The 26,471-nt window shown below is 38.7% G+C and overlaps 1 protein-coding gene across 1 annotated transcript in view; it reads right to left on the bottom strand.

Moving 5' to 3' along the window:
• LOC142336526 (uncharacterized) overlaps nt 1–26,471 on the bottom strand; it is a 91,668-nt gene that overhangs the window by 23,095 nt on the left and 42,102 nt on the right. The window contains exons 14-18 of the mRNA XM_075385433.1: nt 22,333–22,540; nt 21,301–21,519; nt 17,331–17,452; nt 16,199–16,394; nt 1,168–1,314 (exon numbers count right to left, since the gene is read on the bottom strand). Coding sequence (XP_075241548.1) covers nt 1,168–1,314; nt 16,199–16,394; nt 17,331–17,452; nt 21,301–21,519; nt 22,333–22,540 — 892 coding nt within the window. The remainder of the gene's footprint in view (nt 1–1,167; nt 1,315–16,198; nt 16,395–17,330; nt 17,453–21,300; nt 21,520–22,332; nt 22,541–26,471) is intronic.

Here is a 26,471-nt window from a genome sequence, read left to right as displayed (position 1 = left end):
TAAGCATTGTTAAGTGACTCTGCAGAAGTCACTTTGAAATTCTGACTTAATATCTGGAACCGCTTTGCGGTTCTCGATAAACGCCAGAAGTTCTCAGTGACTTCAAGCAGAGTCACTTAACCATTACGTCAGCCAATCTCATGAATACTGTCACTAAATTCCACATGAGGTTAATAGGAGAAAATAAAGGAAAGAAAATAGAATCTCGGTTTAACATTTTTAAAATAATAATAAAAATGCTAATTTACGTCTACTCATAACTCAAATCTTGAGAAAATTGGGCAGGAGGAAATCTTAATCAATTGAAAACAAAACTGGGAAATCAAATTCTGGTCAGTTTCCTTCCGCTCAGTTAGTAATATCTTCAATAGCGAATACTATTCACAGATAGATGAACTAACTTTCCTTGGTGTCACTAGTCTCCAACTTCGCTTACTCGATCCTATCGTCCAAAATCCTGACATTGACCTTGCGGATAGTAATTGCACCAGACGGAAATACAGAATGTGTATCGCGGAAAAGCGTGCAAGAAAATCCTATTTATTAAGTAAGGCGAGTCTTAAGCCTTTAAGTTTAGCCCTTTAAAGTTTTTAAGTATTCTTTGCTAGAAACGAAAACTGAAATTGTATACAATGCTAACTTTTTCCCAACAATGAGAAAAGGATGTAGCTACCGTTTTTTCTAGGGGTTCAAGGGTAATAAGCGAGCGTCTGAAGTTTGAGCTTTCCCCAAAATTGTCAGAATTGTCAAAAGCAAAAAACAAGCACAACTGCTACCTATATGATACAATTGGTCGTCAATTAATCGATGATGGTTGTATTTTAATTAGTGGAACCAGCTATGTTGGAATAGTTACAGTGATTCTTACCGTTTGAGTAGTCAGCAGCTGAGAAGTGCAAAACTTATGTAAAAGAAATGCGCTGACAGTCGCTGAAAAAAAAATTTCAGAGGATTAATCTTACATCTTATCCGCCTAATTTGCTGAAAAGTGCTGAAATTAAGTAAGAAAGATGCTGAAAATTCAGCAGATTAAGCGGATTATTGTGTAAGATTCATCCGGTGAAAAATATTTTTTGGACGATATCCTCGACCCGGGTAGCAAGAACTTGAAGGCGAAGCCTTACAATTTTTGAAATAATTCCAAAAATGGAGTTATTGGTGAGTTACCTCATCGAAGTATTGGTCCCATCCGTCTGGGTCGGCTACTGGGTCAATGTTATAAGATTTACCCAATGGCTCAACTTGGATTGAGAAGTGTTCCAATCCCCCTCCGTGATACCACACGAAGTACAGATGCTCCTCTGAATTGGTTGTCTACACAAAAGGCAACACAAAAGTATAAGTAGTATCAAACGAAGGATCTTTTCCATTTGCCCCCCTCCCCCCTCCCAACTTAGTGGGTGCATATTATTTGCAACCCCCAGACGCACCTGCCATATTTTAACATAAATATATACCATGTAATGGCGCGTGATCTATAACTGGGGGAGCATAAGTACTGGGGGGGGGGGGCACAAACGGAAAAGATCGAAAACAAAAATGAACATTTGCTCTCAAGTGGCCATTTCCCCCGCATCTTTTACCCCTTTTTAGGGCTCTTTTTAAGGAGGCAACAAAACAATTGAAATTGGATGGCATCTGCCATCAAAGAGACTAAGCTACAAGGTGACAGAAATATGGTTATAGTGGTGGCAAAGTTCAAAAATTCCATAATATTTTCAAACTGATATTGAAGTCATAAGAGCAATTAGGTATCAACTGACAGCATTAGATATGTCTGGATTTAACCCCAAGTCAATTTGAGTACAGGTAAAGTCTAAATACAAGTCTCATCTCATTACTGATTCAGAGCAAAGAACGTGTCATTTTTTACACTTGGCTGTTTAAATCCAAGTTTTGCCCTCAATTTGTATCTTGGCACGTTAAAAAAATTTTCATGTTGAAAATTTTCAAACGTAAATTTTTGAAGAGTTGGTTTTGGCTTGGGAATCAACTTGCAAATGTTATCCATGTTGTTACCGAGTAAATTGAATTGAATAAATTATATCACTAGATAGAGAATTTTTGTGCGTATTATATCAAAACTTTCGCTTAGATTTTCCGTTCTAAATGCAACATACGTATTATTTCTGAGAAATACAAAGGCCGATTTCCCACTAAGAATAACTTCCAAAATGGCTCAAAACTGATCGCTTAGCCTAAATCGGTGACCTAGACTAAGACCTGCTAAAAAAGATCAAGCTAGATTTGCCTTCAAGTAAAACGATGCTTTGCCTTTAAAAAAAACGTTGTGGATTTACAGTTGCTTATCGATATGAATTGAAATTCCGATGAATTAACATTGACGAATAAAGATTACGAAAGAGTGTTTCCGTCACCTTTATTTCTGGTGCCGCTATAATTTGAGCTTTAATCTTAAATACTCCACAAGTTGGCAAATGATGATAGCAGGTGTTTTATTTGCCCCCTTATCAAAATATTTAACATCAAATTAGTTAATATTGGCCGGAATATTTAGAGTGACAACAAATAGCTACTATTTAATTAAACAAATCTACTATTTGGTCACTTCGTCAAAAATTGATATAATTTAGCTGCGTTTACTTTAAAGTTGGCAAGGCTAATTGCAACATCCGTTCTAAATATTGAAAATTTTGATTGCTTTGAAAAGAATTTGTTTCCTGAGTTCGATTTTGAAGCAAATTGCGGGTATTGAGTATTTTGAAAGCAAATTCTATCGTCAATTTTTAGCTGTCTAAGCATAAGCAAAAAGGTTTCTCGCAAGTGGGAACAGGAGTGATCCATGCGGGCCAGGATCCCTTTAAGAGGAAAGTGGAGCAGTGGTGCCTCCGATTAATCTAGCCTCGACCTTTACTCAATTTGCACCAGCACAATTGACCGAGTGTGGATTTGATTACAGCATCGCTCCAGTCCTTCTGTAACAGCAACAGCAAAATTGACCAATGACGATATTGACATGGAGGATATTGACAATACCCGGCTGTTACAAGTTGGCTCTCAAAGTGTTTGAGGAGGAAGCTGATGCTAAGACGAACAGAGGCCAAAAACAAAAACTGTAAGACTCATCAAAAAAACTTCCTGCACAGACGACACTACAAAAAACTGTAAGACTCGTCCAAGAAGAACATTCTGATTGTTGTTGTAATTTGATTAATTAGCCGGCAAATCTAGCCCCCCCCCCGAACCCATTTCCCATCCCATACAACAATTTTTTTATTCGCCGGTCACCGATATCCCACCTCTCCAAAAAAAACAGATTTTGACAATTTTGGTCAAAATCTAGAATCAATCAATTCGCGGCGTTTTTGCTTTTCTTGACATAAAAGCGTAGCAAAAAACTTGAAAATTTCGGAAAAATTTGACCAAATTTGAAAAAATTCTTTTGTCCCTATCATTTCAAAGGAAAAATAGTAAATGCAGATGTAACAATTGCATAAAGTTGTCGATTTGAAAGACAAAGAAGAACAATTTGGTCAAGTTTTTCAAATTTGAAAAAAAAAACTCAGGTTTTTTCTACAAATAAGCGCTTATTCTTGGTAACTCGTGAAAATCGAGCCTTTAACATCAAGGTTCGGAGTTTGAGCAAAGCTCAAGTCAATTATGTTGTAAAAACATTATATATGGTTTTTTTATTAGCTGCAAGTTCACTGCATCACGCCATAAAAACCTTGCCTCAAGCGTTACAAGACCATTATAAAAAAGGAATTTACGCATTACCGGGTCTGAGTTTTAATCCTAACGCTTTGAAAGTCTGAAAAACCGCGCAATTTCAATTGAGTCACTTCTTCCGTGATAAAAAGAGGCTAGTTATATGGCATGATGTGGTGAACAATTCATTGTCCCGTCATCGCAGTAACAACAATAAGCCTTCAACACCTTCGCAGCTTATTGAAGTGCTTGAAAAGTATCAGGAGCGCATAGAAGCTATAGTGTATTGCCCCAGAGAGGGAACTCCCGATATTTACAATCAGCTCAAGCGTAGTACTCTAGTTACCATCCATTTAGTGAAAGACATTGTGTCTAAACGTAAACAGAAAGATCTTAGTTTACTTAAAGAGTACAGAGCATTACACCAAAGGCCTGCGCTTGAGCTGAAAACACTCACTATAGTCTTAGCTCATAAGAAGAACCTCCGGTCCTTGATAACACGCTCCCGACCGAAGAAACTTTCAAAGCGCCGTCGTAAAACGCTTCGCACCCGTCATGCGTTCGAGGAGGCGGAACTCACACAAGCCTTTGATAACCTGAATGTCACTTAGTCTTGCGCTGTTGTGGGAGTCTACCCGCTGACTGGCGGTGTGACTTAGTTAACTCACGAGTTACGGGTTAGTTTGTGGTTGGCTCTCTCCGATAGCGCTTTACTAAACGTTTCGCTCTCCCCATTCTTCGAGTTTTTCACTACCGTCCGTTTTCCGCAGATTATTTGGTTTCAATTTCCGCTTCCGTCCTTTTGTTTCCGTGTCACTTTGTTTCTTTCTATCCCCCGTTTATTTGTTGTATGATGTAGTATGTTGAGGTTTGCTGTAGTAAAATTTCTTTCTGCTAGTATGCTGGTTTGTTGTTTAGTCTCGTTCCTTGCTAGGGTGTGACTTAAGTTCATTCTGGAGTTACGGCTGGTTTGTTTCGTGACTTTCACCACACTTGTTTGCTAGCAATTTGTAGTAGTTTTATTAAATTTTGTAGTATGCACTTTTGTTGTCTGGGTATGGTGGTTTCCTAGGGTGTGACTTAAGTTTGTTCTGGTGTTACGGCTAGTAAATTTCCTGACCTTTCGACTTTTGGTTATACTACACCGTTGCCGTAAATTGTTTCATGTTTGATGTTTTGATGCCGTTGATTTAAGCCCCATAATGTTTTGTGCTAGTTTACCTGGCAGTAGCTCCTCTCCTTCTTTCTAGGGTGTGACTTAAATTTATTCTAGAGTTACGGCTAGCTTGTTTGGTTGAGTTTGTTGCTGTGGTCTGCTAGCATTGATCTTCCCGCCTCCTCGCTTGTGGTTTACCGTCTCCCTCCCGTGCTATCCCGGCTTCCCGTCCCGTCGCGCGCTACCCGGTCGACGTTCCCTTCTCCTCCGTACCGTTATCCCGTTTCGTCGCGCGCCATCCGCCCGACGTTTCCGCCCCGCCCGTGCCGTTTTCCCGTTTCGTCGCGCGCCATCCGCACGACGTTTCCGCCCCGCCCGTGCCATTTTTCGCTTCGTCGCGCGCTTTTCGCCCGACGCTCCCGTTTGTCTGTCCGGTTTCCCGTTGCGTCGTGCGTTACTCGTTCGGCGTTTCTTCCCGTCCGACCCGTCTCCCGTTCTGCCCCTTTTCGCGCTTCCTGCGCACCGTTCTTTCTTTCTCTCGCCGGGTACTATTGTACTCGACGAACATCTTTGCTCTTTGGCGGTTTGCTGAGCAAACGGTCACACTAGGGTTCGGTATAACCCATTTGTGTTGTGTTGTTGCATGTGTGTGTACTTTATATTAGTACCAAATTAAACTTGTGGTTCCTGTTTTTCTTAAGATCATGACAACTTTGCAGGACAAATTTAACAAACTTTATAGTGCGAGGGCAAATTTAGAGGCTGAACTAAATAACATTTATGGTGAAATTAACAATGCTGTGGATAAGCAAGACAGGAAAGTTAAGATCGAACGTCTGATTGTGAAGTGCAAAGATGCTTTTACTAGAGTAGTTGATAAGAATGAAGAGCTCTTTGATCTGGCACAAAGGACTGAAGATCCAGATGCTGCCTGTAAGAACCTTGAAAAATGGTTAGAGACTGTAACAAAGAAAACTGATGAGTTCATTGCTGCTGCTCGAGGGTATATCAATTCGGTCCATGACAAAGAGACAGCAGAGCAGTATACCTCTCAACATTCAAAATCAAGTTCACATATGACTTCCTCAAAAAGATCAAGTCAGCGTCAACGAGACGTAGAACTATCAAGACTCAAAAGGGAGGAACTTGAGAAACAACATGAAGCAAAGCTTCGCATTGCTAGACAGCGTCTCGAAATCGAAAAACAAACGAAATTGCGGGAACTGGAAATTGAGCAGCTTGAGGAGGATCATCGCAAGGAAGTAGCTGCTGCAGCCCTTGAGGAAATTGAGTTGATGACAAGATCATCAGCAGACGGGTCTGGTACAGGCAAAATGAGTGGGCTCTTTACGGAAAGAAGTTCAGTCAAGAGCAAGAAACTTGTTCAAGATTGGGTTAATTCGTCACCGGCCGGGAACATGGCAGATGTTGCAAACGAACCGAGTTTGCACTTTTCTGGTTCCATCGCCCAATCCAACCAAGCAATTGTCCAACGTCCTTCTTCAGCTCAACTTCCAAACTCACACTTCAATCTCAATACACATGGTCAAGTTGAGGCCAACATCAACCTCCCTGTCCATGAACCAAGTAGTAGAACCAATGTAACCAATGAAGCACATAATGCAAACAACATCATGCAAGAACAGCAACAGCCTCAATATACGCCTCCATCACCAGTAAACTTTGGTATGCCAACTCAACTAAACGCCCCAAACACAGCCCGACAACTGTCTCAAGCAACAATGCACTTCGATGGTTTACAGTTAGATCATCAATTCCCTCGCAGGTCGAGCATGCCGGGACAGTTGAATTTAGTCAGCCCTCCGCGTTCACCACCTTTAAACACACTCGTTAATGCTCCGCTAGCACTTAATCTGCAACAAGCACACATAAATGTACCAGCCCCCCATCCCCCGTTCTAAACCCCGCACCACCGCATTTCCCGTTAATCCCACCAGCATTCCGCTTTCCTCCTTCGCCGCCACAAGCACTCCCACTACACGCCACTAACCCCGTGGCGAATAATGTCAATCTGTTACCCCATTCTCCGCCTGCACCAATCATTTCCTCCGCAAACATTTTTGTACCTCAACTAATTCATCCACCACCCCCACAAAAGAGTTTTCAGCCCCAAAATTTTGTCCCTATAACCCACGCACCTCCTGCTCCTCCAGACCCAAATGTCTGGCGTTTTCCGGCAGCAGTCCCATCTAATGCAGTACCACTTGTACGTACATCTGCAAACTTTTACACCGCACAACCGGCCCCGTTAATCAACCCTCATATCACTACATCGCTCCGCTCCTCTCAAGTACAAGCAGCAGCAGGCGATCAAAATCACGTAACATCAGACTTCATGCAAGCGAATCCATTTAGTTCTTCCACAGGTACCGCCCCCACCTTCGTCACTCCGATCATTCCGCCAACGTATGGAGCTACCGTTCCGAACCCGTTGTGTTGGGGTGGCCCGCCGCATCCCACACCTTCGGCTCCTTCTTTGGACTCTGTGGATTTGATAAAGCAGTTGGCGGAGGCAATTACTTGTAAGAAGAACGATCCACTGCCCGAGTGGAAATTGTCACAGTACAATGGTGATCCACTGCAGTGGCACGAATGGTTCGGACAATTTAAAAGCGCCATAGACGCACAGTCCTTGACTGATGATGTCAAGTTAACATATTTAAAAACGCTTGTAACTGGAAAAGCTAAAACCGCCATCGCTGAGTTCGCATACTGTGGTTTAATGTATAAGGACGCACTTAAGACACTCGAACGTAAATTTGGCCAACCACAGGCAGTAGTCAGTGCACACTTAGACAAAATCAGCTCTTTTCCTCCACTTAAGATGCACAATAGTGACAACATCATAAACTATTCTGCAACAATTTCAAGTATTGTTGGGGTCTTTAAATCACTTTCATATGACGCAGACCTTAAGAGCGCCTCACTTCTTAACACGGCTGTGCAAAAATTGCCGCCCAATCTAAAAGAGTCTTGGTCACTCTTCACAGTGAAGAAACATTGGGTTAAGCCAACACTCCTTGACTTCAACGATTGGTTGAAGGAGAAGGCCGAGGCACATGACTTAATGAAACAAACTTCATCGAAAGCAAGAACTGAGGATAACACCAACTCAGTAGTAAAGACCAAAGTTGCCTCAAGAAGTTTTGCTGCTAATACACAAACTAAGGGCACTCAAAGACCAGCCTCAACATCGGCAACGCCTGCAACCCCTCGCTGCATTGTGTGTAAAGGTAACCATCGCATCTGGGAGTGTAGGGTATTTAAAGAAAAGTCTCCCACTCAGCGAGCAAGGGTAGTGGCGGAAGCAAAACTGTGTTTCTCATGTTTGAGAGAAAAGCATATGTTTAGGCAATGCCCAAATCCCAGGAAATGCAGGAAAGACGGATGTAACAGCTCCCATAATACACTTCTCCATGGAGCTGAGAGGGTTTATCCATCATAATCCCCTTCAAACAACAACAACAGTAATTCTAATGCTGGCACAAATCAAAGTAAACTTCCTAGTGTCCAATCATCGAGTAAGACCACTACTTTGTCATCTGTGAGTAATGTGAAAGGCCTCCTTCAGGTGACTGAATTACAGTTGAAGAGCTCCTCCGGTAAAGATACGACGGCTTTAGTTTTGTGTGATACCGCTTGCAGCAACTCTTGGGTGTCCAATGATCTTGCAAAGAGACTTGGTTTGCACGGTACAGCATTAAAACTAACAGTCAAGGGTATAAATACCGAGGAGGTTGTAGACACTAAGCTAGTTGAACTAATTGTAACACCACGCGACAACCAAGCATTTGAACCCTTTAAAGTCAGCCCCTACGTAAAGGAAGATTTGAATGTAGGCGCCGATGTCATCAACGTTAAAGCACTTCAGGAAACATACCCGCACCTAGCAGTTCTAGACCCAGTTACATATTGCTATAGAAACATCGAGATGATACTTGGACAGGATGTGTATCATGCCATCCGCCCGTTAGAGTACTTCGCTGCCGACGAGAAGTCCTCGCCCTTCGCTGTTCGCTTGCCCATAGGTTGGGTTCTAAGCGGCCCTCTACCGTCGTCTTCAGGTTTAGTCTCGACTTGTTTCAAAGCTAATATGGAGCAGGATTTTGAACTCGCTAGTCAGGTAAAATCTTGGTACGACATGGAGTCGTACGGCGCACTTAAGCAAGTAGACCCACGATCCGCCTCGGATGCGCGTGCGCATGAAATTCTTGAAAACACCACCGTGCATAATGGAAAAAGGTACGATGTAGGAATGCTATGGGCTGAAGATAACATCGAACTGCCCAACAATTACTTCTCAGCGCTGGTTCAATTGAAATCTTTGGAAAAGCGGCTTACGAAAGACCAGACTTTAAGGGAAAAGTACTCGAATACAATCAAAGAGGACCTAGACAAAGGCTACGTAGTAAGGGTCAAAGATGCTCATAAGGTGGAAAGTCGCTCGGAACGAGAGTGGTACCTACCACACCATCCGGTTGTTAACCCGAACAAGCCGGGCAAGGTTCGTAGGGTACTAAACGGAGCAGCAAAATTCCTTGGCGCATCTCTTAATAAGTCATTACTCACCGGACCTGACCTACTGCAAGACCTAATCTATGTACTCCTACGGTTCAGACAACATCCATTTGCCGTATCCGCCGACATCGAGGGAATGTTCCTCCAAGTTGGAGTGTTGCCATGTGATCAACCATCATTGAGCTTTTTGTGGCGGGAGGACCCCACATCAAATGTTGTGGTACACCAGTATACGCGCCACATCTTTGGGGCAAAAGGTTCGCCCACCTGCGCCAACTACGCACTTCAGCGCACGGCACGCGATAATGCTAAGGAGTACCCAGAAGCTGCGAAAGCCGTCCTTGAGAACTTCTACATGGACGATTACTTGGACTCAGTGGAATCCCCCGAGAGGGCCCTCATTAGGTCGAAGGAATTGGTACATCTTCTCCATCTAGGTGGGTTCAAGCTTACTAAGTTTGTAAGCAATGTACCAGATCTGGCTGACCGAATTGATGGGTCTGCTCAATCCACTGAACCGAAGGTCATCGTTTCATCAAAGGAGGAATCAATTCACGTGCTTGGGCTTAAGTGGGATCACAACAACGATACTCTGGTTGTGAGTAGGGTCACTAACAGCACCATCACGAAAAGTTTAACACAGCGCTTGGTCTTAAGTCTTGTGTCAAAGGTCTACGACCCAATTGGTCTTGTCGCACCTTTCACTGTTGGTGCTCGGTTAATCTTGAAAGACATTTGGCGTGTCAATGGATAAAGTTGGGATGACGAGTTACCTAAGGACACAGTTGATAGATTCCTTGCCTGGTGTATTGAACTGCCGCGGTTAGCTGAGATCACTATACCGAGAAGTTACTTTTCAGGACCATTCCAACATCTTGAACTCCACATGTTTGGTGATAGCTCGCAAGACGTATTCAGTGCAGTAGGTTTTCTTAGGGCTCAAGTAACTTGCAACTCCGAGGAGATTAAAACAGAGCTGGCGTTTGTCTTGGGCAAGGCCCGTGTTGCACCTATGAAGGTAATGACAGTTCCTAAGTTGGAATTACAAGCAGCTCTCCTCGCTGCCCGTTTAAAAAGGGAAATCTGTCGAGCATTAACGGTTACTGAGGACAGATAGTACCATCGTCTTGCAGTGGATAAACTCAACAAACAAACACCCCATCTTCATTGCAAATCGTGTTAGTGAAATCCTGGAGAACACCAGCGTTGACCAATGGAACCACGTTGCCACTTGTGATAATCCGGCAGATGCTGGCACGCGTGGCATGTCCGCTGAAGTTTTGCAATCAAGTAGCTGGGTGAGGGGTCCTGACTTCTTGAGAACTAAGCAATTCCCTTTTGTGCCAAATACTGACGTCGCTGATAACATCAAATTCGGCGTTGTAACCAAGGAACAAGATGATGACTCCATCTCATCTCTAGCCGCATCCGTAACCAAGTCTCCTAAGGAACAAAGCTTTAATCTAATCCCGTTTGATAAGTTCAGTTCTTATCAAAAATTACTTCGTGTCACCGCATATGTGCTCCGTCTTTTACCATCTCATGAAAGTTACCGTACCGTAGACGGCAGCATAGCCGACCCTGTTGAGCTTGACGAAGCCGAGCGTCATCTCCAGTACTTGGTTCAAGGAGAGTCCTTTAATACTGAAAGAAAGGATCTTCTTGACGACAAATCCGTTAAGAAGAGCAGCCGCTTTGCTCAGTTTACTCCGTTTATTGGACCTCATGGTCTCATCCGTTCCTCTGGTCGACTCCGACGGCTAGTGGAAATTGACTTTGACACTAGGCATCCTATCGTTCTGGATGCGCGTCATATTTTTGTTAAACTGTTTCTGCAGCATACTCATTTGAAGAACCATCATCAAGGCATCGACTACTTAAGGTCAAAGGTACAAGAACGTTATGCCATCCTAAAACTGCGTTCCACACTGCGTTCCATCAAATCAAACTGCGTCTTGAGTAGAAAGTTCCGTGCAGCAACCATTCAACCTATCATGGCAGACCTCCCAAAGGAGAGACTCGCATACCAGTCTCCTCCCTTTACCAACACCGGGTTTGATTACTTCGGCCCATTCTACGTCACAGTTCGTCGGACTACCGAGAAGAGGTGGGGATTTCTCTTCACTTGTCTCACTACTCGTGCTGTCCATGTTGAAGTTGTCCCGTCCATGGACACCAGTTCCTGTGTAATGGGAGTTGAGCGGTTCGTCTCCCGTCGGGGTACTCCTGCTATGATTTGGTCGGATAACGGTACGAATTTCATTGGAGCGGAGAAAGAGCTCCGTGAATGTGTGGAAAAATGGAATGCGCTTAACATCGCTGCCGAACTTGCACATAAGGGCATTAAGTGGAGGTTCAATCCACCCAGTGCGCCACACCAAGGTGGCATCTGGGAGAGGTTAGTTCGTAGTTTTAAAAGAGTACTGTACACTATCCTCGGTACGCGTCGCCTCACAGATGAGGTGTTGAACACTACTTTTTGTCTGGTCGAATACGCACTAAACTCACGTCCCTTAACGCCGACCCGTCCGACCTAGGCGCAATAACACCTAATCATTTTCTACTCGGTAACCAAGCAACCAGAATTCCGTCCATCGTTGGCGTCGACGAGTTTGATCATCGTAAGCGGTACGCCCGTGCACAGTCATACGCCAATGCAATTTGGGCACGTTGGCTCAAGGAGTATGTACCTGCACTGAACCTTAGATCTAAGTGGCAGACGCCTGCCGAGCAGCACCTCAAGGTCGGTGATTTAGTTTCGATCGTTGAAGAAAGCAACCCTAAGGGTTACTATCCAACTGCTCGGATTGAAGAACTTCGTTACGGCTCCGACAGCGTCGCCCGCTCCGCCGTCTTGCGCACGTCATCCGGATCGCTCGTCCGCCCACTCGTTAAGCTTGTACCAATCCTCCCAACATTTTCTTCCGGGCCGGAGGATGTTACCGAGTAAATTGAATTGAATAAATTATATCACTAGATAGAGAATGTTTGTGCGTATTATATCAAAACTTTCGCTTAGATTTTCCGTTCTAAATGCAACATACGTATTATTTCTGAGAAATACAAAGGCCGATTTCCCACTAAGAATAACTTCCAAAATGGCTCAAAACTGATCGCTTAGCCTAACAAATTCGGTTTTTTGAACAGATTAGTTTAAATCGGTGACCTAGACTAAGACCTGCTAAAAAAGATCAAGCTAGATTTGCCTTCAAGTAAAACGATGCTTTGCCTTTAAAAAAAACGTTGTGGATTTACAGTTGCTTATCGATATGAATTGAAATTCCGATGAATTAACATTGACGAATAAAGATTACGAAAGAGTGTTTCCGTCACCTTTATTTCTGAAGTAATTTTTGAAGAGTTGGTTTTGGCTTGGGAATCAACTTGCAAATTGTACAAAATGGTACTCCATTCATGAATAACAAAAGAACCTATGCTTTTTCGCCTGATATGGACGCAACAAACAATGGAAATGATATACCAATGAACAAAAAACAAAATATGTACGGTGTTTCATTTCAGCAAAACAAAAGTTATGCATCAAAAAACTAACATTCACAGTCTTGCTTGTTAATATCCGGTCTCTAAACAAACACCTTGAGGAACTTCAGGTTTTTTGCAAACATTTAAGTCCCTACCAACTGTGATTTGCCTTGTTGAAACTTGGATACAAGAGGGTTCCCATGAAGAACACTTCAATATATCAGGTTATCAGAAAATAATTGCTAAAAACAGGGTGGGAATTGGTGGAGGAGTAGCCATGTTTTGCAGGGAGGATATTCTTCTGTTAGATAGCTTTCCAACGAACTATGATGAGAGCCTAGGTATAAAAATTAGAACAAATAACGAAAACTATACTTTGATTACATACTATGTTCCCCCTGGGTTCAATAAAAATCAGTTCTTGACTGAATTTGACAGCTATCTTGAGACTATGGTGGATGCGAACCAAAATCTTATTATATGTGGAGACTTCAATATAGATCAGCTATCTTTGACTCCAATAAAAAAGCGATTTGAAGATGTTATCTCTAGTAACGGTATAAACCTAATGGATTCGGGTATAACTAGAGAAACGTCGACAACAAAATCATCCCTCGATTTATTTCTGACAAATATCAACAAAAATCTATGCACAGTAAATTCTATCAGTTACGACATCACAGATCATTATCCAGTATTTTTCAGTTTAACAAAAAGTATGATTAAACCCAAGATAAAAGCATCTAAACGTCGCAGTATGTCTGCCTTCAACAACAAAATACTGTTTGAAAAATACAAAAAGGAACTGGAAAACAATTTAATCATATTTCAGAACAACAATACGGATCAATCTTTCAACGCATTTTGTAATTGTTTACATTTTGTAGTCGACAAACACCAGCCTGTGGTTGAATTAAAACAAAAGAAAAATAGGAATCAATGGGTCACAAATCGAATAAAAAATCTTTTTGCGAAGAGAAACAATGCAAGAACAAAATGGTTGAGAACACAAAACAACATCGATAAAAATAGATATCTTCAACTGAAAAGCAAGAGCACTCAAATCATGAACGACACAAAAAAACTTTTCATACAAAACAAAATTCAAAATTGTGGTAGGGACTCAAGAAAAATGTACAAAATCATAAACAAATTGATAGGCAGGAACAAAAGAAGTGATGTGAGTTATAACCTTGTTTTCAATAATATTGGAACTGATGACCCCAGTAGCATAGCTGATTATTTCAATGAACATTTTGTAAATGTTGCAGATGAAATAGTAAGCAAATTACCTCAAATAAGCTTTCCTTCATCTAATTATGCTGAAGAACAATCTATGATGCTACTTGAAACAAATTTAGTAGAAGTGCTTTCACAAATAGCCAGCCTACAAAATTCTTTTGCGCATGGTGTGGATCTGATCACTAACACCTTCATTAAGAGATTTGATAGAACTTTAGCCCCATTTTTAGTTAATTACATCAACGAATCTTTTTTGAGCGGAGTTTTCCCAATTAGCCTAAAACGAGCAACTATCCAACCGCATTTCAAAACGGGATCAAAAACTGATGCCAATAACTATCGACCAATTTCGATTTTGCCGTCTTTTGGAAAAGTATTTGAAAAAATTATGAAAATAAAAATTCTCAACTACATAGAGAAATTCAAAATTCTTGGTGAAAATCAGTTTGGTTTCCGTAATCGGAGATCAACAGTTGATGCACTCGTAAATGTAGTGGAAAACATAAGGTTGGAAAAAGAAAAAGGGAACAATAGCACCACGGTCTTCCTAGATTTGAAAAAGGCATTCGACACTGTTAATCACTCGCTGCTGTTGAAAAAATTAGAAAACTTTGGAATTAGGGGTCAGGTTTTAAGCTGGTTTTCTTCATATCTCAAATCAAGAACACAGTGTGTTATATGGAAAAATAGAATATCGAAAGAACTAATAGTAAAAATGGAGTTCCTCAAGGTTCTGTTCTGGGTCCTGTATTATTTTTACTGTACTTTAATGACTTTGTGGACGCTTGTAAATTATCCACTCCGTATTTTTTTGCCGATGATACCAGCCTCCTTTTCAAAATAAGACCAACTTCTGAAGAGTTAAATACTGAAAGTCATTCAGTTTCACATTGGCTTCATCAAAATAAATTGGATTTAAACGAGTCGAAAACTTTTGTAATGAATTTTTTTGAAACTAAAGCAAACACAAACATTCAAAACTGCCCAGTTCAGAAGTGCAATACCTACAAATATCTAGGAGTAATTTTAGACGCGAATTTAACTTTCGAAAAATATGTGGAATCCATTTGTTTAAAATTAAAGAAGTGGATCGGAATAATTGCAAGGCTAAGGAGAACTTGCAGTCGCAACACCGTTTTGATGTTCTACAAAACTACAGTGGTACCAAATTTTGAGTATGGACTTCTTATTTATGGTGGGACAACGTTGAATAAGCTTCAAAAAATTGAACGGTTACAAAAGAAAATTTTGAGAATTGTCTTTAGAAAGAAACCAAGTGACTCCATCTTTGATACTTTATTCGAGTTCAAAATTTTGACAATTTGTGAATTGTACATAAAACATCTGCTTTCATTCAGCCTTAAATCATACTTTGGGTTACATTCAAACAAAATGATGAATGAGATTTTGACCGCAAATCAAAATTTTTCGTACAATACTCGCTCGAAAACCACTCGCATTATACAAACAAAAACGTCAAAAAGAGTTTCAACTCGGACATCTCTGGGTTATCGCGGTAGAATTTTGATAAATTTTCTACTGAAACAAAAAATACTACCTCAGCTTGAACAAGAGACCATGTCCTGTATAAAAGTTAAAAAACTAGTCAATGCACTTCAATATAGCTTGATCATTCAAAACGATACGTTAAAAAAACTTGTTTTTAAATAAAATCTGGGCGCTTAATTAAGATACGTTAGTATTTGCAAGCGTCCACTCCTGATGAAATTTTGGATTTATGGATTTTTCATAGTGGATTCTGCTGTGTCCACAACTTCTGCGTGCTTTATAAATTAACAGGAGAAATTCAAATTCAATTCAAATGTTATCCATGTCTTGACCAAGACTTGAAAGACGTATAAGACTTGCCCAGTACTGATATTGACTTGGAGTTCGGTCCAGAGGTTCACTTCTACTTCCTTAGTTCTGTTTCGTCCCCCAGTGTTTTTTACGCCCCCAGTTGCGAATTATATGATGTTGTACAGCACGCTACCATGTAAAAAAAAGCACGTGCGCCTGGGGGCGTAAAAGATATAAGCCCAGTAAGCTGGGGGGGGGGGGGGGGGGTCAAAACAGAATAGATCCAAAAAGAGTTTTAGATTCTGTTACCGATCCAGGATTGTTTCCAATTTTGAAGTGGAATGTGTCAGAGAGAGTGGGGGTGGCTACAGGTGCAGTGACCTGTGTGCCCTGAAGGTACTCATGTTCATCCACTTGTGGTTTGTCACCCTGGCTGAACACCCTCACTGGAACCAGGTAACACGTGCCAGATTGCAGACCAGTGAACGTGTGCGAAAAGTGTAGACTAAAAATTAGAAATTGTATTTCAAACACGACAAATAAATTTTTATAAAAGTATACTATAAGTAGCTGGATAGATGGAGAGAATGCAAATGAGAGCGGACATGTCTTCAAGGATTAAATGTAAATCAAAACCAGATGATTCCAGACAGGCATCTAAAGGTAAAAATTGACCATCTTCAGTTCTTTATGACCACCTTCTCTGCTAATTTTCCGCGCAAAAAGCCATTATTTTTTGTGAAAAGAAAAAGAATAAAAATTCTAGCTGAAAAATTTTTGGTTGCAATTAACCGTGTAACCGAGGCTATTCAATATTGGAGTTAATAAGTAAATAGTTGTGAAAAACTTCTCCCTGTTCTTAGTTAATAGAATAAAAATAATCGTTAAAGAACTTTCAATTTTTAAAGATGTTACTCAAATTAAAAACATTAAATTGCTTATCGTGCATATAAAGCGGGCATAAAAGTTTCTCTTACCAAAACCTAGCAGGAAGTGGTTAGTTCCCTTAAGTTTGCCGTAATTGGTTGCATGGTCAGGGCTGCTGATTGACAATTCAGAAATTAAACAAAAAAGGACTAAATTAACAGGATTAAAAAGAACTAAACTAAAAAGAAACATTATCAATCAAGAAACATTATCAAAAAGCAAAAGAAAGTATAGAAAAAGACACATGCGGAAGATAACAACAGAGCATACTCAATCGAAAGGTTAAACTTGTGTCCACAAAATTGTTGAATATCATCCTTCTATGATATATGTTAATTTCGGTTTGTGTATTATCTTTCGGGCCCGTGTGTTTTAACCCCACAATTACATATTATGTGTTGCTATATAGTAGGTTACAAATAAAAAAATAGCATGTGCGTCTTGGGGTGTAAAATTTATATACCCACTAAACTGTTCCGGTTGGCCGAAACAGAATAGATCCTTTTTGACTCACTTGAAGTCTGTCTGGTACTGTTGTTGGAGACTGCGATCGGAGTTAAGAAGTAGATCTGCTTCTATTTTGGCACCTACTCCTGATTTGATATCGAAGCTGATCGTTAGAGTTGAGTCAGTGACCTTGAAAATTAAAAAAAGGAATAAACTTAACATATCTAAAAGATAAGAATTAGATTTTTTTTTCAAAAATGTAAAACATAAAATTGGTTTTCCTGAAGGAAAGGAAAACAATGCAGATTTTTACCACATTTGGATAACCACACCTAACTTTCAGAGTGATTCAGTACTGAATCATGAAGTTTCGGAAACTATTCAGTGCTGATTCAGATTCTGTTCATGTCACATTTTGCTCTGATATTCTCTGATTCAGACTCTGAGTCAGCCTCTGAAAAATCCTGATTCAGTCTCTGAATCAGACTATAAATTTGTTCTGATCAAGACTCTGAATTGCGTATAGCTAAGTATAAACTAAGTAAAGAAGAAGGTCATAACTAATTTTGTGAGCCAAGCTAGGTTTTACCATTGCTTTCGCTCTCAGGTCCTTAGAAAATTCATACAACTGTAGAACTTGAAGAAATTCATAGCTTAAAGACTGTTGGAAATTTTCTCAATTCAGGTCAAATGATGATTTTTTAAGATTTTCAGGATGTTCATTGTTAAGAAAATTTCATCTTTCTTGAAAAATCGGATCTATTCTGTTTTGACCCCCCGCTTAGTGGGCCCATATTTTTTACGCCCCCCAGGCGCACGTGCTGTTTTTTTTACAAAGTAACGTGCTATATAACAACATATAATTTGTAACTGGGGGGCGTAAAAAACATTGGGGGGAAACAGAAGAGATCCAAAAAATCTTTTCATCAAACCGATGTAGGAGAGAAAAAAAAGTAAATGTGCGGTTTTTTGAGTTCGAGATTTTGCAACGGACCAATATCAATTCGTTTAACTAAAGCAGATTGTTTCTGCAAAATTTTTATTCCTTTTTGGACTAGAGTTTTTGTCACATTGCTCAAAACCTACTAAAACGTTTAAATGACCGATGGGAAGTTTTTGTGCGTTTGCAGTAATGAGAAAAATTTCTCATTTTCATTCTGATGCAGAGATAATTCAGAAATGCAGTCTGAATTTTACTATGATTCAGAGAAATTCAGAGAACCCTGATTCTGAATTTTTCTCTGATTCAGAGACTCTTCAGAATCATTCCATAAACTATTCTGAGAAGCTTTTGAATCAGTACTAATGTTGCTCTGAAAATGATCTGAATCTGTTCTGAAGCCGACTGAATATATACTCACAAAAAACAGATGTGTCGCAAAATTTGCATTGTTTTCCTTTCCTTCAGTGAATCAAATTTTTGATGATTTTTTTGTTTGATTTTATCATCGTGGGGGTTTTCTTCACTTAAAAAACTCTTAGGTTAGGTGAATAAATTAGAATAAATCTTTACTCAGGTGAATAAATCAGTGTACACAGACAACTTAGTGGATTTTAATAACTAAAAAGTATTTTTGGTCTCTTCATACTTAAGTTTCTTCTTCATTGTTTTAAAATAAAAGTGAAAAGAAAAGAAGTAATATTCGCCAAGGTGTTTTTGTCTTCGAATCTGACCTGTTGAAAACGAAATAACTGGTTGAACTGTGAAGGACGGCTATTTAGATAGTCTTATAAACTAGTTCAACGTCTCTGCATGTAGGAGAAATCAATGTTTTCCCTTCGGCAAACCGTTACTGTGGTGGGAACGGGAAAGATAGTTTCTCGTATTTATAAGTATATTCGTTTTAATATAAGTTCTTCTTCGTCTAACAAAAACTTTTTTCTTATTTTCGAAGTATTTATTTTCATATGTATGTTTCACAAAATTTGTATGCAATTTTTAGGTAAAAGTTCGAACGAAAGAATTGAAAATAACCGCAGTTGATTCAAAAAAGTCTCCAGTAAGGTTGTGTTTTTATCTTGATCTAAAAATAATTAAAGTAGACATCTTATTCCACTCTATTTTTTTAAACAAAAAAGCATCCTTCCGAAATAAGAATTTTTCCTGTAATCACAAAATAACATCGCTTTTACGTCTCACCAACAGTTTATTCCTAAAAATCTTCTTCCAAGGCTAGCATAATTAAGATGGTTTTTAAAGGCACTTAATATTTTTGACGATCAAAGTGCAACCTTCCCGGTAAAAATTGCACTTTTCTCTAATGATTATGACAACCAACGTTTTTTGATTCAATATATGGCGAAACTATGTTTCACTAACAATTCTAGAAAAAAAACCGAACGCAAACAGATTATAAAAAATTCCAGTTGATTACTTGGAATTATCCTCGATTCAGTTGATCGCCTCTGGTTTTCAGACTGAACCCAAGTTTTTTAATCTGTTCTTCAACTTAATACAAAAATATATCAACCAACTTGATCAAAAAAAAATTTCCATGCGTTGAGTGTAATTTTTGTCCGATTAAGGGTCCCAGGGAAAATTCTACAACGATAGAAAAGCTAAATTACCTTTTTTTTCGCCGCAAAAAATTAATTTAGCTTTTTTATGCTCTTTAACTCTTATAAAGTAGTACACCAGTACGGTCTTTCTTTTTGAGCAATGATTAGCCACAAAATATCAAAAGTATTGTTCAGAATACAATTTTGAAAATTTTTAGTTTTCCTTTATTTTTCAGCGTGCCAAAATTTCTGCGACAATGGAATGACAACTAATGATATTAACATACCTGGTTTGTTTCAATCAAGTAATGGGTCTCACAGTATAAAACTAAATTTTTTTAATGGGCTAAGTATTTTTCTTTTAATGTCTTTAAGATTGCATTGCACTGTTGCCATGCACTGTTGCCATGCAAATTTTGTCTCAAAAGTTTCCCCAGTTTTTCATGTCCAGGTTTCTTGCGTTTACTTCCAAACAATTCAATGGTTTCTCCAACTTACAAAAGGATAAGTTTGGCGCAATCTAAAAAATAGCGTTTACCTTTTTGCTGTGATTAGCAATAATTCATCTAGTCGTTTTGGACATTTTTATGCCAGTCAAAACGGCCAGGCTTATAAATTTGGCTTTACTTTTCAAAAATTTTTGTTATATTCTCTTTTCCAATGGATGGACATTTTCCGTTTTCAGATAGTTGTTTTCGTTTTTTTGCAACTTAATGCAACGTCTCTGCATGTAGAAAAGATCCACACTTCACTACGGGCAAACCGTTACTGGGATTGAAAATGAAAAATAAGTTTCTCATCTTTATAGGTAGCCATCTTTTTAACGTAACTTCTTTTTCGTCCGACAAGAGACAACTTATATACGCTTGAAATAATTGCAAACCCTAATTTTTTATTATTAACATAACTTTTACACGGATTTTAAGTAATTATTAGGTAACATTTGAAAAGGAAGGAAAGAGAAAAGCGGTAATTGATACAGAAAAAAGTACAGTAGGCGTGTTTTCTTTAGTCTCGATCTATATGATAATTAACTAAAACAGTGTTTTCCACTTTTTTGTTAAAAATTGAATGCCCTTTGGAACTAAGATCTTTTCCTGTAATCACAAAACAACCTCCCTTTTACGTTTCCTCGAAGCTTATTTCCAAAACACAATTACACGTCCCTGTCCCAAAACACACACACAAACACACACAAACTCACAAACCACACTCACTCACACACAGAGACACCCCTCCCCCCCCACACCCCCCCCCACACACACACACACGCCACACACATATGGGTGTGTATGTGTGTGTGTGTGTGTGTGTGTGCGTGTGTGTGTGTGTGTGTGTGTGTGTGTGTGTGTTGGGGGCATGTTTCTGCGTGTTTTGGGAATATCTTTTTGATGAAACACAAAAGATTGTTTTATGATTACAGAAAATAGTTCTAAACAGCATTCAGGTTCTAAACAAAAAAATAAAAAATACTGGAAAACGCATCAAAGTCTATAAGTTCATTAATGAATTGTGAAACTTGGCTAAGTAGAGGTAACCTGGAAGTCCAGATTCTCTATCTCATCGGTGGAAGTAGGCTGGAAGATACTAGTCATCACACTCTCCAGACCCGCGTGACTGACTGATTGCAGGTACATAGTGTAGCTCTGTCCAGGGGTCAGGGGCGAGTCTCTGCTGCCCAGAGTGTAGGTGGTCACCCCTCTTGCTATGCTACAAGGACACCCACCCCAACCGGGGCTGGATGTAATGGTCAACGTCTGCAAAAAGAGGTTTAAACAGTCAGCGTGACATGTGAAAGATTAGTGGGATCTATTCTGTTTCGGCCCCCAGTGTTTTTTATGACCTCCACTTACATATTAAATGTTGTTATATAGCACGTTACTATGTAAGAACACAGCACGTGGGCCTGGGGGTCATTTATGCTCCTTAAACTGGGGGTGGGCAAAACAGAATAGATCCGATTGTTGTCATTTTTGGGAGACAAGAATTGAATAAGCGTTGAAAAATTAAAGCTTCAGCTTATTTTCATTCTTGCTCCTTTTCCCCTTATTTTTTCCGATTGATCATATTAACCTATAGTTCATGAACAAATAAAATTCGACATGAAGAGAAAAACTTTTAACACTTTAACGTGTAGATTAAAAAAGCTCAGTTTTAACTTATTGAGTGCTAAATTTTTAGTAATTTTGTCAACAAAATGTTTCTCACAGTTTGGTCAATAAACTTTTTTTGAAAACCTAACCTCTGGAAAAAAGCAGTTTTTTTCTTAGAATAGGATCAATTTTTCCGCTTAAGAAGAACTACTCAAAAAAATGCTGGTTCCCCTCTTAACATACTCTTAAAAGACTGATATCGAACAATGGGATATTTTCCGTCCGCCATCCCCCACCTTAGTGCGTTTGCACGTGCTATATTATCATAAACTGGTTTACGATGTAGTGATTTACTTTGTAATGACACCTGACGGGGTTTATATCTGAAATACTGGCGGCGTGGAATCATTATTTAAATCGTTTTTCCGGCAAGTTTCCAGGTAAAGCATTGAAACCAAACTTATTAAAATTGCTCACCTGAAAGGAACCTTCGGATGAGAATTCAATTGTGATGTTGAATGACGTCACCACTCTTTTGTCTTCGTCCTCAGGAATTGGCGAGGGGTAAGTGTGTAGCACCGTCTGCTCAGACAGAGAGTAGGGGTTCGAACCCCGGCCAGTCCAGGTTATTTCAACATTATAGGTTTCACCTGGTATTGTCGGCATAACCCGTCGATTGGTGAGTCTAAAAAGAATAAACAGATGACGTCCAACAAGTTTTGGGTTAAAGAGCAAAGGGTAAAGTGCTCAGGATTTAAGTAGATGTTAGAAAATAAAATTAAGGCAATCGGTTTGCTCAGTAAAAACACGAAACTTAGTTTTTTCATGGATCGAACATATTTATATATGACTGCTCATTGCATATCACATTTGAGTGGAAAATGGTCTCCTCATAGGTCGAAGATTGATGTTTTGGGATTGTTTTTTTAATTAATCCTCAGTTTTCATTGAGTCTTAACTCTAATTTTCCGCGTGAATGCAAAAGCATGCATGAAAAATGCCATTTAGCATTGCATCATGTTTTCAGGTTAGAAAATGTTTGGAGTTTTGCCAAAAAAACTTCAGAACTTTCGACTTCTTAATATAAATTACGAGTCAGGATATATTCACAAAATTTTCTGCTAAATGGAACTTATTTGCTCTAGCAATCGTCGATCCAACAGCAAAGTTTAGAGTAATAATATGCTAATTTGCTATTTAGCACAGCTTCTTTTTCATTAACATTTCTTAAGCGTCGAAAATTTTTGCAAGGCCATACTCTTTGACTACGCTAGATGCAATAGCTAGACGCGACTTTAAAATTTGGACACGAACAAACATCCAGTCTTAAAATTGGGTTAAGCTAAACTCCAACAGCGAAAAATTGGGTAGAGCTGAGGTACATAATCAAAAATTTGGGTATAGATGAAGACGAAGTGACCACAAACGTCGAGTTGAAATCTTTTCAAGAACTATTTGAGTACAGCATTGTCTATTTATACCAAAGCACTCTCTTGCCAAGCAAAGGTTTTAATAAACCTAGCCCTAAACCTGAACCTTGCCCCTAGAAATTACATCTACAAATGTTGATGACGAAAAACCCATCTTCAGTTTTCTTATTGTTCCCAACCCTCTTGAGGGGAGAAGAACTATATACTCAAATGGGTTTTTTTTTGTTCAGTCAAATTTGACCGTTCGATATATTCATCGTAGAGTTCTGAGTGGTATCATTAGAAAGCCCGTACTGCGTAGAATATGGAATCAAAAAGTTGTTTTTGAATTTCGTTTTTTAGAGCGAGTTATCGATGCTTAAATTCTTTATTGCGTTATTTTGCGACAGATTTGCGTTTTTTAATTCACATTTTCCGGAACTTTTGCCTAAAATGTAGTCAATTTTGCTAAATTAAGTTAAAATTGTTAGAAATAGTGCTCTTGAAATGATTTTCAAGGAAAAAATAGTATTGTTGACTATTTTGATTTAATTTTTTTGGTATAATTGTGGCTAAATTTCAAAATTCAACATTATCATCAAAAATTGCACGAAATAAGCCTCTTTGGTGAGTTTGGGTTAAATTTGCCGGAAGTGCACACCAAAAAACCATTAACAAAATCTTTATAGACCGCAAATGGGGCTAGCCTTATATCCACTTCCATTGAGAGTTCTCGGGAATTAAAGTTTTGCCGTTTTTTGCTAACTTTTCTCGACGATTATCAAAAACGCAGTATTTATTTTCATTTTTTAACAACCAAAATAGATATATCTTACATTCGAGACAATTAAGTTTTCATAATGGACGAACAATAATAGCAAGGCTAGTTTTGGTCCAACCTTGGACTGATACAATCCGAAATTAATTCGGATTGCAATCAGTCGCTCTTTTTTATTTTAATTTAAGAACAGAACAACTGAAATCAAAGCTCACTGGTGATATGTCCAATTAGGCCGTTCCAAAAAGATATATCTAGTTTTTTACTGAAAAACTTGATGTCGTTTTGACTTTTAAAATTGTTTGATTTATAGATAAACAATGGCATTTGTAACTTTGCCTATATTTCTCTCAATTTCGTCAACTTGTAGATTAGTGTCAGCAAACAAAGACCTCTTATTCTTTCTAATGAATCAAAAGTGAATCGTTACTGCTGTTTTGAGCGTTAAGTTATGGTTTTCTGGCTCTCATACTAACAGATTTCACAAAAATTTTGTGACTTTTAGGCAATTGCCTTTTTTCACGTTTTTTATCGTTTTGTCACATTATCACATTATTATCAGTTCACATAGCACATAACTGTTGTTCAAAGAAGCACAATTGAACCAATCAAAAGCTTTAAAAGTACAGATTATGGTATTAGCGGCTTCGACACCACTTTTTCGAAAAATTTATTTGAGTTTTTTTTACTATTGTCTTTATCTGTCGTTTTCACTTTTTCTTTTAGTTGTATGAAATTCCCTGGAGAATGACAGGTCTCAAAGGTTTTTTGAAAGATTAGTTGAGCCTATTTTCTGGTTTGATAAGAAAGCTGATGGCTTTCATGACGTTGAGAACAATTGTTTTAAAAAACAATTTTAAACAATGCATTTTTGTTCCTTGTGTGTGTATTTTTGTTACCCAGTCTCGTCAATTGAAGATTACATATGACAATTTTGGCGTCATGGTAAGGTGAATGTGTACAGCATTATCTATTTATACCACTCTCTTGCCAAGCAAAGGTTTTAATAAACCTCGCCCTAAACCTGAACCTTGCCCCTAGAAATTACATCTACAAATGTTGATGACGAAAAACCCATCTTCAGTTTTCTTATTGTTCCCAACCCTCTTGAGGGGAGATGAACTATATACTCAAATGGGTTTTTTTTGTTCAGTCAAATTTTTGTTCGATATATTCATCGTAGAGTTCTGAGTGGTATCATTAGAAAGCCCGTACTGCGTAGAATACGGAATCAAAAAGTTGTTTTTGAATTTCGTTTTTTAGAGCGAGTTATAGATGCTTAAATTTTTTATTGCGTTATTTTGCGACAGATTTGCGTTTTTTAATTCACATTTTCCGGAACTTTTGCCTAAAATGTAGTCAATTTTGCTAAATTAAGTTAAAGTTGTTAGAAATAGTGCTCTTGAATTGATTTTCAAGGAAAAAATAGTATTGTTGACTATTTTGATTTAATTTTTTTGGTATAATTGTGGCTAAATTTCAAAATTCAACATTATCATCAAAAATTGCACGAAATAAGCCTCTTTGGTGAGGTTGGGTTAAATTTGCCGGAAGTGCACACCCAAAAACCATTAACAAAATCTTTATAGACCGCAAATGGGGCTAGCCTTATATCCACTTCCATTGAGAGTTCTCGGGAATTAAAGTTTTGCCGTTTTTTGCTAACTTTTCTCGACGATTATCAAAAACGCAGTATTTATTTTCATTTTTTAACAACCAAAATAGATATATCTTACATTCGAGACAATTAAGTTTTCATAATGGACGAACAATAAAAGCAAGGCTAGTTTTGGTCCAACCTTGGACTGATACAATCCGAAAATAATTCGGATTGCAATCAGTCGCTCTTTTTCTTATTTTAATTTAAGAACAGAACAACTGAAATCAAAGCCCACTGGTGATATGTCCAATTAGGCCGTTCCAAAAAAATATATCTAGTTTTTTACTGAAAAACTTGATGTCGTTTTGACTTTTAAAATTGTTTGATTTATAGATAAACAATGGCATTTGGAACTTTGCCTATATTTCTCTCAATTTCGTCAACTTGTAGATTAGTGTCAGCAAACAAAAAACTCCTATTCTTTCTAATGAATCAAAACTTAATCGTTACTGCTGTTTTGAGCGTTAAGTTATGGTTTTCTGGCTGTCATACTAACAGATTTCACAAAAATTTTGTGACTTTTAGGTAATTGCCTTTTTTCACGTTTTTTATCGTTTTGTCACATTATCACATTATTATCAGTTCACATAGCACATAACTGTTGTTCAAAGAAGCACAATTGAACCAATCAAAAGCTTTAAAAGTACAGATTATTGTTTTAGCGGCTTCGACACCACTTTTTCGAAAAATTTTTTTGAGTTTTTTTTTACTATTGTCTTTATCTGTCGTTTTCACTTTTTCTTTTAGTTGTATGAAATTCCCCGGAGAA

This window comes from Convolutriloba macropyga, chromosome 3 (genome assembly GCF_964194025.1).
Source record: "Convolutriloba macropyga chromosome 3, txConMacr16.3, whole genome shotgun sequence".
Lineage (NCBI taxonomy): Eukaryota > Metazoa > Xenacoelomorpha > Acoela > Convolutidae > Convolutriloba > Convolutriloba macropyga.
The sequence above is the reverse complement of the archived record's forward strand: the minus strand, read 5'-3'. Positions and strand labels throughout refer to the sequence as shown.